Consider the following 14,047-nt stretch of genomic DNA (forward strand, 5'->3'; position numbering starts at 1 on the left):
AGGCAGGACAGACACTGGCATTAGCCATGTCCCGAGTCCTGTGGCAGGAAAGAGGGCTCTTGAGATGGGGCTTATGGTTGTGGCTACTTCACAGTCAACACAGAAATATTTCAACATCTTAAAAGCCAGTGTGACCATATCAGTGCAGATGGGTTTCCTGACTGTAGTCCTCCTGTAGGCGGCCAGACAACACAAGAAACCCTTCATCTGAAAGGCAGCCTTGAGATCAAGGTCTTGGAGCCCCTGGATCAACCTCATCCTTGGGAGTGGTGGCTCCTCTAGGTCAACTGAGGTGCAGATGAGTGCTCCAGGGTCTGAGCTCCTGATGCCTACCCTCACATTTTACTGTGTGGAGTCCTCGTGCTAGCCTGCCCTGGGACACCCCTGGCTTCCACCGCACTCGTGTGTGCCATAGGCCTAGATAGCCACTGATTTCAGCAAGCCTCCCAGTGCTTTTGTAGGATGAGCCCTATGCTGGATGCTGTAGCGTATTCAAGCATGAAGGCACAGTTCAGTCTGCAGTCTGGTAGGAAGATGCACATTCATGTCAATGTTCAGAATTGGAAAGCGGAGGTTCAAATCCAAAAAGTCCAAAAAACTTGAGAGGGGTCCCGGAGCTGGCTCATGCATATAAAAGGCAATTTTGTCATTTTTTTTTTTGAGTTGGAGTCTCACTCTGTCACCCAGACTGGAGTGCAGTGGCTGCTCCCGGCTACCGCAGCCTCGACCTGCTGGGCTCCGGCGATCCTTCCGCCTCAGCCTTCCAAGTAGCCGGAATTACAGGCATGCGCTACCACGCCCGGCTGATTTTTTGGTTTATTGTAGAGATGAGGTCTTGCTGCCCAGGCGGGTCTCGAACCCGCGGGCTCAGGCAATCCACTCCCTTCAGCCTCCCAAAGGCGCGGGATTACAGGCTGAGCCACCGAGCCTGGCTAATTTTGTCATATTAAATTTGTACTGCTAAATAATTTTCCTTTGGGAACGGGTTTTTGAAAAAATATTTTGTTTTAAAAAATGAACATAATTATACATATTCTTGTGCACAGTGGTGTTTCAATACATATAATGTATAGTGATTAGATCCGTGTAATTGGCCTATCATCTCAAACATTGATTATTTGTGCTGGGAACATTTAACATCCTTTTTCTAGTTATTGAAATTATATGTTACTGTTAACTATAGCCATCTTACAGTGGTACAGAACACTGGCATTTATGCTTCCTATGTAGGTGTAATTTTGTATTCTTTCACAAATTTCTCCCTAACTCCCCTTCTCCCTGTGGGGGATGGTGTTTTTTGTTTTTTTCTTCTAGCACCTCAGTAACCTCTGCCAAAGTGGCTGTGAATGGTGTTCACCTGCATTATCAGCAGACTGGAGAGGGAGAGCATGCAGTCCTACTGCTTCCTGGGATGTTGGGTCTGGACTTTTTTAATGGCATACTCTTGCATGCTGTATAATCTGTGATGCATTCCAATACTAGGTGCCTAATATTGATTATTAATTTTAGTGTACGTTGCTGAAATGTTTTAAATAAAATTTGCTAGACTTTTCTAAATCACCCAAGTTTGATTGCAGCAAATATATTTTTTATTCCTTGAAGCACCCAGTTGTTCCCATGCTGTGAACTGTGAAAGTACAATTGCCCATAATCTGGGAGGTTGACAGGGGTCCAGGAAAGGGGGAAACTATAAAAGGGAAACGAAGGAGAATGGGTGACCAGCCATCCCTGTTTGCCTGGCATTGAGGGGTTTTCCAGGGACTTTTAGTCCTAAAACCAGGATGAATTGGTCACTCTGTTGTGGCTAATAATATGTTCAATTAAAATAAGAGGTAAGAAGAAAACTTGGTTTAAAGTCTTTTTGAAAATGAAAATTAGATTAGCATATTAGCCTCTCTCAATGTATGGGATGTAAGAAAGCCCACTGGATCTCAGTCTCATTTCACAGAACAGTAGTTCAGCTGTAGAGAGTTCAGGGGGAAAATTTCCAGTGAGCCCAGGACATCTCAAATTGTATTTAGTATTGTTGCTTTATTTTTGATATAGTGAAATAATCCCAGTATGTACAGTGGTCCCTCAGTATCCATGGGGGATTGGTTTCAGGACTCCCAAGCATACTAAAAGCCAGGATGCTCAAGCACCTGATATAAAATGGTGTGGTATTTGCATATGACCAACACACATCTGCCTGCATACTTTAAGTCATCTCTGGTTTGCTTATAATTCCTAGTACAATGTAAATGTCATGTAAACAGTTGTCATACTATATTGTTTGAGGAATAATGGCAAAATTCTATACATGTTCAGTACAGACACAACCACTTTAAAAAATATATATATTTTCTATCTCAGGGTGGTTGAATCCATGGGTGCAGAACCCACGAATACAGAGGGCTGACCGTACTTCTTTCCTTGTGATTTGCTTTTTCTAAGAGTCAAATGCTAAATACTTCTTAGTCTACAGCTGGTTCCATGTGCCTGAGCCTTGGCTGATTGTAGCACGGTTGTAACTATTGAGGTATCTTGGTCTAGAAGGTGTTTAGCACCATTGTTTTCCTTAAGCTGTTTGTAAGGAAGGAGGACATTTACTGATGGCTGATGTAGAATTAGTTATCCGGGAAAACATTTCTTGACTTGGCTTTCCATGATTTCAGTATTGCAATCATTATCCAGCCATAAAAAATCTCACCAATTTAGTTTTGTTTATGTAAAACATGAACATAATTCCCAAATTTAAAAAAAGGAGCAGTGAGATTCTCTCTCCTGTCCTGCCTTCAGCACCCAGTTCCCTTCCCCACAGGCTTCTCAGGCTTCATGTACAGATAGATAACTATGTATGTAGATTCCTTAAACATTTCTTAAGGTTTTAGTATTCTTGGCACTGGTCTTCAAATGTGTACATGTGTGCCAGAAAGCGTATGTCTTCTTATTTCTGAAACTGGTCTTTTAAGTTGTTCCCTTTTCCTGTCTTCTCACCTCCTGTCCCTCTTCAGGGTTGTTCCCCTGCAGAAGTCCCTCCAGCCAGGGACCAGAAGAGAAGGCTCAGGTCAAAACAGTACACGTAGGCTGGAGATCCATTGATTTGTTTTTGACTTGGGTTTTCCGAGTGATTTGCCTGATCTTGAGAAAGATATCTTTTCAGGAAGGGTGATGGGCCTAGGTCATGTTAAATGATCATGCCCCATCTTGAAGGACATTTTATAGCATAGCTAGTTTATGAGACAAAGTATTTAGCCTTATTTGTGGCCTGAGCCATGAGTCCTCCCTCAGAAGTTAGCAGACTTTACAGATAAAATGCTGACTTGCCCCTGGACTGAGCTCTCTGAGAGTGGCCTTCCAGGCTGTGGGCCACATCTACAGTGTGGACACAGCAAGCCTACAGTGATCATGTGGCAGGCTGGGCATTGCCAGTCAAGTCCACCACAGGCTCAAGAACACAATGGGGAACCCCCAAAACCTATAATTTATTTATAAAAATTGTGTATTTATAATATGTTTAAACTTCAGTCACCTTCAAAGTATTCTCTCTTTGATGCAATACACCTATTGAGATGCTTTTTCCACTGCACAAAACAGTTTTTGAACTCGTCAATTTTGATACATTTTAGTGCTTCTGCCATTTTTTGTTTTACCTCTTCCACGTTGGCAAAACATTTCCCTTTGAGGACTTTTTTCATCCGGGGAAACGAAAGTCGCTCAGCAAGCTTGGTTGAATAGAAAGACACGGAGGTCATGTCGTTTTTGGTCAAAAACTGCTGAACACTCAGCATGGTGGGGGCAGGTGCACTTTAAATCACCCATCATGAAATGGGCAAACACATTGAAAGAATCTCTGAAAAAAATTCACTGAAACTGAACGCAGCCTCTCACAACAGTGCCTAGCTGATGCCAGTGGGTTCCTAGAACACTTACCTAGCCAGAGAAACCTGTACTACAAGGGGTCCAGCCTCCAAAATATAATTCTGGGTTTTTTTGGTCTCCCCTCATATGTTGTTAACGTAGGTTGTTTTGTACTGTTTCAGTGAAATAGACTAATTTGATTTCTTCCCTCCATGCCCAGTTTAGTTTTCTGACTTTTAATTATAACAGTAAAATAAAATTTTCAGGGATATTTGCATTAGTTTAGTAAAAAAAAAAAATTGGAATTTTAGAATTTTATTTGAATAACTTGGATCAAATCTTATACATTTGTTTACAGATACAGAGATCTCTCTCATTTGTAAGTCATTTATTTTTAAAAAAAGAAAGAAAAAATAACCCAGAAGCATATATCTGTAAGTTTATATCTACACAGTTTCATTAATTCTTAAAAGAAAAAAAAAGATTAAGAAGAGTTATCAAAAGCACTGAAACAATACAGGACCAAAGGAAGAATCAGGGCCTGTTCGTTCTCGAAATAGACACCAGGGGGAGATAGGAGGCAGGTCCAAACTCCACCAGGAAAGGAAGTCAGCCACCAAGTAAATGGATTCAGTCCTTGTAAGCAGTTTTCCGGATTGCATTCTGATGGGCTAACTTCCTGTAGAAATGAGCGATTTTGCTTTAAGATTGTTACTGCTCTGTTTTCACTGTAATGTGTTTGGTACAGTGAAAGTGTTCGCTTGAGGGTAATCAAGTGGCTGATTTTAGGAAGTGGAGAGACTGATTTTGGACCCCAACTCAAGAACCTAAGTAAGAAGCTCTTCACGGTGGTTGCCTGGGATCCTCGAGGGTATGGACATTCCAGGCCCCCAGACCGAGATTTTCCAGTGGATTTTTTTGAAAGGGATGCAAAAGATGCCGTTGACTTGATGAAGGTTGGTATCAGGGAAATTCCCAGGGGAAGGAGGGTATCTGGGCTTGTCTATTTTTTTTCCTCAATTTTTGTTCTTTCTATAAAGGTAATATCATGTGATTTCTATAGAAAATTCAAAGAGTTCAACTAGGTATAAAGAAGAACGTAGAAATAGCCCACAACCCAGCTATCTAGACATACCACTACCGAGACTGACTGCTCTGCTTTTCTGGCCACTCTTATTACACACATACTTGCACAGTTTTACATGGATGGCATCACACTATACCTAATGTTTTTCCAGCTTACTGTTTTCATTGAACAATTTATCAAGGAAGTACTTTTGCATAAATAAATATGTGCGTACATCAGTCTTATAACAGGTACATATTATTCCATTATATGGACGTACTGTGTCTTATTTCACCTATCTTCTAATAGATTATTAATGTGATTTTTAAGTTGCCTTTTTTGTCATTATAAATAGCAATGCTGTGAACATTCTTTTGTCCGTGGCCATTTTCATTCTTGTTCTTTTGCTGTTATAAACACTGTTATTGTGGCCATTCTGGACCAAGCTTCTAGCACACATGTTGGAAGAGCCTCATACAATTTAGGAAACAACGTGCTGGGTGGAAGAAGATACAAAGGTTTATTTTACAAGATAGTGCCAAATTATTATCCATACTAGTTATGCCAATTTAAAGTCCTGGCAGTAAATATCTTAGACTAATATTTGTTAATTCTTCACCTTTAATTTTCTTAGTCACTCTAGTCTTCCTTCTAAGCAGCCTCTCTCAGATGTAATCTCTGTCCCTTTTTCCTGCCAAACACATTTTTAGTTGCTGATTAATTCACTTGAGGACTAACATAACCTCCCCACCATCCTCTGACAACCTGGCCCTAGCCAATTCTTCCCACAGTTACAGTCAGTGGCTTTACCAGATGGTCTGCTTCACTTCATCCAGCAGATCTCAAGGTTCCTTCTCTGATCTGCAGAACTGTTCTCAAAGTCCTTGCTAAGGCACATATGGGTATGCCCATGCCTGCATGCACCTGCACACAACACACACACACTCACTGTATTTGTAATTTTTAAGTATGGTTGTTGTCCATTGATTCTAGCTTTTTGAGATTTAATCCACAAGATACATCCTGAAGATGTGGTTCTCTTATAATTCAAACCCATCCTATGGGCTCAAATTTTTGTAACAATTATATTTACACCAGAGCTAATTGAGAGAAAACATTATGTAATCACATAGTATACTCTAAGATTTTTGTTTGTTTGTTTCAGATTGATACTCCAAACCCCACATCTGTATTGATTCTTACGACAGTTATTATTGGGATCTTGCTCTATCACCCAGGCTGTAGTAGAGTGGTGTCATCATAGCTCACTGCAGCTCAGCCTCTTGGGCTCAAAAGAGTCTCTTGCTTCAGTCTCTTGAGTAGCTGGGACTACAGGTGCACATTGCCTTGCCCAGCTAATTTTTTTTATCTTTGTAGAGACAAGGTCTTGCTATGTTGCCCAGGCTGGTCTTGAGCTCCTGCCCTCAAGTGTTTTTCCTGCCTTGGCTTCCCAAAGTGTTAGGATTACAGGTGTGAGCCACTGCTCCAGCCTCTGACCGTTATTGATTTGCATGTTCTATTAGCAGGAAGGAGCAGTAACTTATGCTGTGCATCTTGTATTCATCATAGACACTGAAGTTTAAGAAGATCTCTCTGCTGGGATGGAGTGATGGTGGCATAACTGCACTCATTGCTGCTGCAAAATATCCATCTTACATCCACAAGATGGTGATCTGGGGGGCCAATGCCTATGTCACTGAGGAAGATCTCAAAATTTGGGAGGGTAGGTTCTATAAATGGGATATATCTTCCCTTCTCGTCTCTTATTTTGAGATATGTTACATGATGCATCATATCTCATCTACTTATAGTTATCAACTCTAAGGTAGGAAGAATAATGAATTCTCAGAAAGCTCATGCAGTTTAACCAGTCTGAGTTTTAAAGCTTTTTATTTCCTGAAGCAAAACCTTTATAACTCAGGAAAAGACTAAGTAAAATCAGTAAGTAAAATTAGCTAAGTAAAAAATTTCCATTTACTGTTAATACTACTGATAGTGAGCTTCAAAGGAGGAGAGGTGATATGAAGCATTATTAGTAAACTCATTGAGACTAATGTGAGTGTAAAAGGGAACATTGGATTTTAAAGAATTTCTGTGCTATTTGCACTTTTAAGATTGTTCTTCAAAATTTACTTGAGGTGTCTAGAGGCACTGGAACAGAGTCTAGCAAACTCCAGCCTATGTATTGCAGCTAGCCACTGGCTTTTGTAAGGCCCAGGCACTACTCGAGGAGGCTAGTGCTGTGAGTCACAGAGATGAAGCTGGGGTATCCCCTCTTCACCCCTTCCCCGTTTCCCTCTCCGCTCCCACCATTGCTTCTCAGGGCATGTGCTAGTGGCCACTACACATGGCGACTGTTGGTAGTTACCAGGACCCAGTCATGGGGTTTTTAGTCAGCTACTCGGGTTGCTGAGCCTCCAGCAAGCTGCCCAAATTGAACTGACCAGGCTCTGAGGAGGAGAGGAGGGTGTACCAGGATCTGGGGTTGCTGAGCAAAAACTGAAACTGACCCGCACTACGCCACTATCACCACCTACTGGCCTGGCTCACCAGGACCCTCCGCAGGCTGGTGGCTTTTTGTCCCACATATGATTCTAGTAGACCCCAGATGACCCACCCCAGATGACCCACCCCAGACAATTTAGGAGTACAAGGTGGGTACAGTGTTTTCTCTCTTTGGCATATAAGTATCTTTATAAGGTCTTTGATTTTGCTTGTTGGCCTGCAAAGCCTAAAATATTAATATTTGAAAAGACCAATGAAATTGATAATACTGTAGCCAGACTAGCCACAAACAAAAGCGAGATGACACAAATTACTAATATCAGGAAAAAAGAGGAGGATATTACTACAGGCCCTATATTACTGGCCCTTTCCAGAAAAAGTATGCAGACTCCTTCATGATATCACAAGTCTAGTCTTTTTCAGCTATTCTGCAACTCATATGACTCTTAAGTAGTCTTAAGAATGCTACTTAATGGCAGTGCTCTGTTGTAGAATCTTAGCTTTTGACAGTCTTTCTGTGTTCTAAAGAAATATGAAACTCTTGAGTGGCAAGCGTGATTTAGTTACCAATCCTCATCTGTGTTCTTGCTTGTCCTTGTGTGTTCCTGCCTGACGTGTCTTGTGCAGAGTAAGCCACTCTGGTGCTAGTCCATCCCCTCCAGCTGCCTCTAAGACAGACTGCCTTTGGTCCTTCCTCCTACCCCAGTATCATTGACTTCTCTCCGCTAGAGTCTTCCTCTTGGTCTACAAAGGTGGGCACAGTTCTTTCCCCAGAAAGCTGCCCCTCTTACCTGTAGTTACTCCCTTCCCATTCTTTACTCTTCCTCATAAGCTTATTGGAAGAGTTGTCTGTTTTGATCCTTTGCTTCTACGTATTCTCCACTCCTTTCTCTTTAGCCCATTCTGGCCCATTCTAATCTACTCTGCTGAAACTGTTCTTATTGCAATAAGTATAATCTCCTTGTTATCAAAGCCACTGGATATTTTAAAAGTTGTTTGTGGTGTTCCCTTATGACCTTCTAAGAGTTTGTAGGGCCTGTAGTGATGTCCCATTTTTTCCCCCTGATATTAGTAATCTGTGTCATCTCTCTTTTGTTTGTGGCTAGTCTGGCTAGAGTATTATCAATTTCATTGGTCTTTTCAAAGAACTAGCTTTTAGTTTCATTGAGTTATTTCTACTGTTTTCTGTTTTCAATTTCATTGTCTCTGCTCTGTATATTTTCTTTCCTCTGCTTGGAGTGGATTTTAATTTGCTTTACCTACCCACTGTCTCAAAGTAGAAGCTTCACTTACTAATTTGAGACCCTTTTCTTTTGTAATGTAAACATTTAATGCTATGGCTTTCCCTCTAAAGCACTGCTACATCTAAGCATCCTACAAATTTTGGTATGTTATATTTCATTCAGTTTAAAATATTTTCTGATATTTTTTCAGGCTTCCTCTTTGACTCATGCTTATTTAGAAGTATATTTAATTTCCAAACATTTGGGGTTTCCCAGAAACTTTTCTGTTATTGGCGTCTAGTTTAATTTCATTAGGTTCAGAAAATATACTTTGTATGATTTCAATTTTTAAAAATTTGTTACGGTTTATTTTATGTCTCAGAGTGTAAATTTGTTAAAGTCTGCTTTGGTTTATGATTGAACTCATTATTTCATCACCCCTCCCACACCCCATTCTTACTCCCTTGTTCCTTTCCCGTAAACACTATCTGAGTTGATGACTCACAGCATATCCAGGCATCTAAGCCAGATCCCCAGAGTCATCCCTCAAGGACCCAGTCCTCCTCTGCCCTCTTCATTTAGCTATGGCTACATTCTGTTGACGCTGCATTTACATCTTTCAAGCTATCCCTGCCTCTGTTCCTTCCCACCAAGTGACCAATTTGTGACTTGTATTTTGATATATCTGCCCACTCAGGCTTTCTTGCCTCATCTCTCCTCTTCCCTCATCCTTCCTATGCCTCTCCCACACTGAATATACACTGCCACTCCTGAAACAAGCTTTCCTCTTCATGCTTCTGGGCCTTTGCATCTGTGATGTGCCAGCTTGCACCAGCTTCTCCTCTAGCTACAACCTCCTCAGCAAGTGTGGATTCACCCCACACCCAGCTTCCAGAGCACTGTGTCTAGGAGGTGGCCCAGAGCTCTTAGGTCTGGTGTGTCCTCCCTCCTGGACACTGACCCACTTTGAACATGGCTGTATCACAGCCCTCTGTTCCAGGCATGATTATCCTGTCATTCCCTTGACTCCATGGCCTGCAGTGGGAACGTACCTGTGTTGTGGCTCTGACTCATTTCTCCCTCTCTTTTTTGTTTTTGAGTTGGAGTTTCGCTCTGTGGCCCAGGCTGGAGTGCAGTGGCATGCTCATGGCCACTGCAGCCTTAGTCTGCTGGACTCAGGTGATCCTTCCACCTCAGCCTTCCAAGTAGCTATAACTATAGGCGCATGCCACCATGCCTGGCTAATTTTTTGATTTACTGTAAAGATGATGTCTCACCAAGTTTCCCAGGCTGGTCTCGAACCCGTGGGCTCAGGCAGTCTTCTCAACTCAGCCTGGACTCAGGCAACCTTCTCATCTTCACCTCCCAAAGTACTGGGATTATAGGCATGAGCCATTGCACCCGGCTTCCTTTCTCTATGAAAGCAAAACACCACTCTCTCAATCTTATGCTACTCTTTACTGTCTGACATATCTCTACTTCCCTTCTGGGCTGGCATTTCCACTTTCCTATCCCTTAGTCTCCTAATGTGACAAGATGGCTCTGACCCACCACTTCAGTGGAGACAGTGCTTTCCTATAACCAAAACCCCCTGAACACCCTGCTGCCCTTTGGTTCCGTGGTCATCTTGTGGCATTAGAGAATTCACTCATGACATATGTAGTGCTGATTACACCCCCTCCTTAAAGTTTTCTCTCTTGAAGTTCCTGCCACCATGTTCTCCTGACATCCCCCTCTTCTCTCGGGCTGTTTTCTGGCTGCGACATGTGCCTGCTCCCCTCTGCACACTGTGATGTTGGGGTCCTCAGGGCACCCTCCTTGTTGCTTTCCCCCCTTCTCAGTCCTACACTCAAGTAGCTTCACTCAGCTCCTGGCTTCTCCTAACTCCCAAGTCCCACATATTTTACTTTTTTTTTTAAGAGACTAGTTCTCACTGTATTGTTTTATTTAACTTTTTATTCAGTTTTCTTATACAGTAGTCCCACACATACCTTAAATTTAGTCCATCTAAAATTTTTTTTTTTTTTTTTGAGTCAGAGTCTCACTCTATCATCCAGTACAGTGGCGTGATCACAGCTCACTGCAGCCTCGGCTTTCCGGGCTCAGGTGATCCTTCCGCTTCAGCATCCTGAGTAGCTGGGACTATAGTTGCACACCACCATGCCCAGCTAATTTTTTGTAGAGTCAAGGTCTTGCTATGTTGCCTAGGATTGTCTCGAATTCCTGGGCTCAAGCAATCCATCTGCCTCAGCTTCCCAAAATGCTGGGATTATAGGCATGAGCCACTGTGCCCAGCTGTGTCTTTCTAAAACAGCTCACAAACTTCCCTGTCCCTCCTGCTAAGTTTCTTATCTTGGTAAATTATATCCCTGGAATATACTATTTCTTCCCCCAAATAATATTTTAATTATTATTTATTGAGTACCCGCCATGAACTAAGTCTTTCACTGTATACTATCCCTGTAAAGTAACTATTACTCAGCCTATTTCTCAGATAAGGAAGCCGGGACTGAAAACAGTGAGAAAACCTGCCAGGGTGGCGTGGCGGGGCTCTGCAGTCCTGCTGTGGCTTCCATGCTGCATCCTCTAGCCACTCTGCTCCTTTCCTTGGCTCTGTGTGGAACCTCCTTGCCCTCTCCCTCCTTTTCACCAGGCTCTGGATTGGCCCTTGTCATCAGTTCCTACTTAGACTGATTGAGTACCTCCCCGACTAGTCCTGGTCCTTACCTTCTTTCAATCTGCTTTCCACACTGCCCTGATAACAGTTTGGTAAGACATGAATCTCACCTTTTAAAGTAAGATAATATTTTCAAGGATTCCCCACAACTTCCTGGATAAAGTTCAAGCTCCTTAGCTTTGCTCACCAAGTGAGTGACCCAGGACTCGACCTCTCCAGGTCACCTCCTCCACTTCTGCCTGCCCATCCCCACACATGCAACCCCCTGAGAACACTTGGCAGGCTTCTGCCTTCTTACTGGTGCACCTGCTCTTGCCTTCTTTCTGGCTTACTGACTTGTGTTCCCCCAGACTTAGCCTGAACACTATGTCCCCTAGAAAGCTCCTACTATGGCCACTCTCTCCCCATCACCTGTTTGAGCTTTCCAAGCCATTTCTGGACAGTTGGTTTATTCCCAGTGTTACTATGAACATCCTTGTACCTGTCTCCCAGGGCACAGAAGCAACATCATCTCTCTAGTGTATAAGCCAATGAGTGAAATTGTTGAGGGCAGATAAAACCACAGTATAAGTGTCAAATTGCTTTCTTTTCTTTTTTTTTTTGAGTTGGAGTCTCACTCTGTCACCCAGACTGGAGTGCAGTGGCCGCTCCTGGCCACTGCAGCCTCGACCTACTGGGCTCCGGAGATCCTTCTGCCTCAACCTTCCAAGTAGCTGGAACTACAGGCGCGCGCTACCACACCCAGCTAATTTTTTGATTTATTGTAGAGATGAGGTCTTGTCAAGTTGCCCAGGCGGGTCTCGAACCCACGGGCTCAGGTATTCCACTCACCTCAGCTTCCCAAAGCACAGGATTACAGGCGGAGCCACCGAGCCCAGCTGTCGAATTGTTTTCTCCCACCAATAATATATGGAATTTCTTAACTTATGTTCTTAACAAAAAGTTGAAACTTTCAGACTTCTTAGTTCACTAGCTAATCAAATGAGTATAAATTTTATCTAATTGTGGTCTTAATTTTCATTTTCCTATTACCAATAAGGTTGAGAATCTTTTTATGTGTTTACCATTTGGTTTTCTTCTGTATTGTATCTTTCATGTCTTTTTACTGGTTTTTAAATTTTTTAAATATACTATTTGGTACATAGAATATGCAATATGTCTAACAGACATGCAATATGAAGTATAACAACAAAATAAACTCTCCATCTAACTCAACACTAGAACGGTTCCAATATTATTACAATATTATTGATGGGCAGTTTTTAAAAACATAGTCTAATTAATAACCTCTTGAAGTATAGCTGTGTTGCATATATATTTTCATAGCATGTGGTTTGTCTTTTTGCTTCCTTATGGGCAAACTTATGTTAATGTAAGAAGATGTCACAATGTTTTATTTTCTCGTTGTCTTCGTGGGTTTTGTTTATTTGTTTGTGTTTAGATTCACCAACATGTCTTTTGCCAGTTTTTTATTCACCTGTTTTTTCCTCTCAGGTGATCCTTCTAAAAGTATTTCTCTCCTTCTCAAAGTTATTTTTAGAAGTTCTTTGAAGTCAGTCTGATGACAGTGAACTCAGTGTTTACCTAATAGTGTCCGTTTCACCTTCATTCTTGAAAGTTTGCTTGACTGAATATGGAAATCTAAGTAGACAATTATTTTATCTCTTATTCTACAGTCTTCTGTCTTATCTAGTTGCTGTTGAGAAGTTTTCTGTTTATCTACATTTTGTGTGATAGGTCTTATCTGTCTGGCTGTGTCTTCAGATTTTCTCTTTTCCTTTAATATGTGGCTGTTTTACTATATTTCTGTCTAAGTGTGGATTTCATTTTGCTTGTCCTATTTGTAATACATTTGATTTTTATTCATGGATTCTTTGATCAGTTCTGAAAAACACTCTTATCTATTGTTTCTTCAAATATTGAATCTCCTCTTCTCTTCTGATTCTCTCCTTCTTCTGGGACTGAGTAGACTTGTAGACCTCAGCTTTCTATCTTTCTAGCTCTTGTTAATTTTCTTGTCTCTCAGTGCTATGTTCTGTTTCTTAAGATTTCTGATTTTCCAGTTTTTTCATTAGCTTTATAAAAATTCTATTTGTGTTGTGATCTTTGGGTAGAAGTTAAAAATTAATGTTTGCTTACTCCTTTATACGTTTTCATTCTTTTTTTTTTTTTCGATTCAAGGGGCACATGTGCAGGTTTGTTACATAGGTATACAAGGTGTAACGATTGAGTCTGTGAACTTGTCACCATGCACCTATGTTGGCAGCACTGTACAAACAACTTATTAAGGTTTCGTAATTTTGGTATATCAATGTCTCACAGCTGTGTTCGTGTTGATGTGTGGCAGTGTCTTACTGAGAGGCATTCATTATTGTTGTTGCATATTTTTGTGTGCTGTCTGTCACAAGAATGTCAGAGCTTGACTTAGAGCAACAAACAAACATTAAATTTCTTGTTAAACTTGACAAGAGTGGAAGTAAAATCAGGGACATGCTAGTTTAAATTTATGGGGATAATGCCATTAAGAAAATGACTGTACAAATAGATTAAATGTTTTTCTGAAGGGAGAGAAAGTGAAGAGAGGTCAGGACAGCCAGTAACAAGCAGAACTGATAAAAAAAATTGCAAAAATTCATCAAATTGAGTGTCAATATCATTGGCTGTGAAAAAGCATAGCAGATCATATAAACATCAATAGAGAAACAGTTAGGAAAATCTTGACATTAGAAAGGTAGG

General features: G+C 41.4%; 1 protein-coding gene across 1 annotated transcript in view; it reads left to right on the top strand.

Moving 5' to 3' along the window:
• BPHL (biphenyl hydrolase like) overlaps nucleotides 1-14,047 on the top strand; it is a 36,691-nt gene that overhangs the window by 5,594 nt on the left and 17,050 nt on the right. The window contains exons 2-4 of the mRNA XM_021718319.1: nucleotides 1,312-1,418; nucleotides 4,630-4,796; nucleotides 6,476-6,629. Coding sequence (XP_021573994.1) covers nucleotides 1,312-1,418; nucleotides 4,630-4,796; nucleotides 6,476-6,629 — 428 coding nt within the window. The remainder of the gene's footprint in view (nucleotides 1-1,311; nucleotides 1,419-4,629; nucleotides 4,797-6,475; nucleotides 6,630-14,047) is intronic.

Source organism: Carlito syrichta, unplaced genomic scaffold (assembly GCF_000164805.1).
Source record: "Carlito syrichta isolate Samal-C Ts95f unplaced genomic scaffold, Tarsius_syrichta-2.0.1 Scaffold312069, whole genome shotgun sequence".
NCBI classification, from domain to species: Eukaryota; Metazoa; Chordata; class Mammalia; order Primates; family Tarsiidae; genus Carlito; species Carlito syrichta.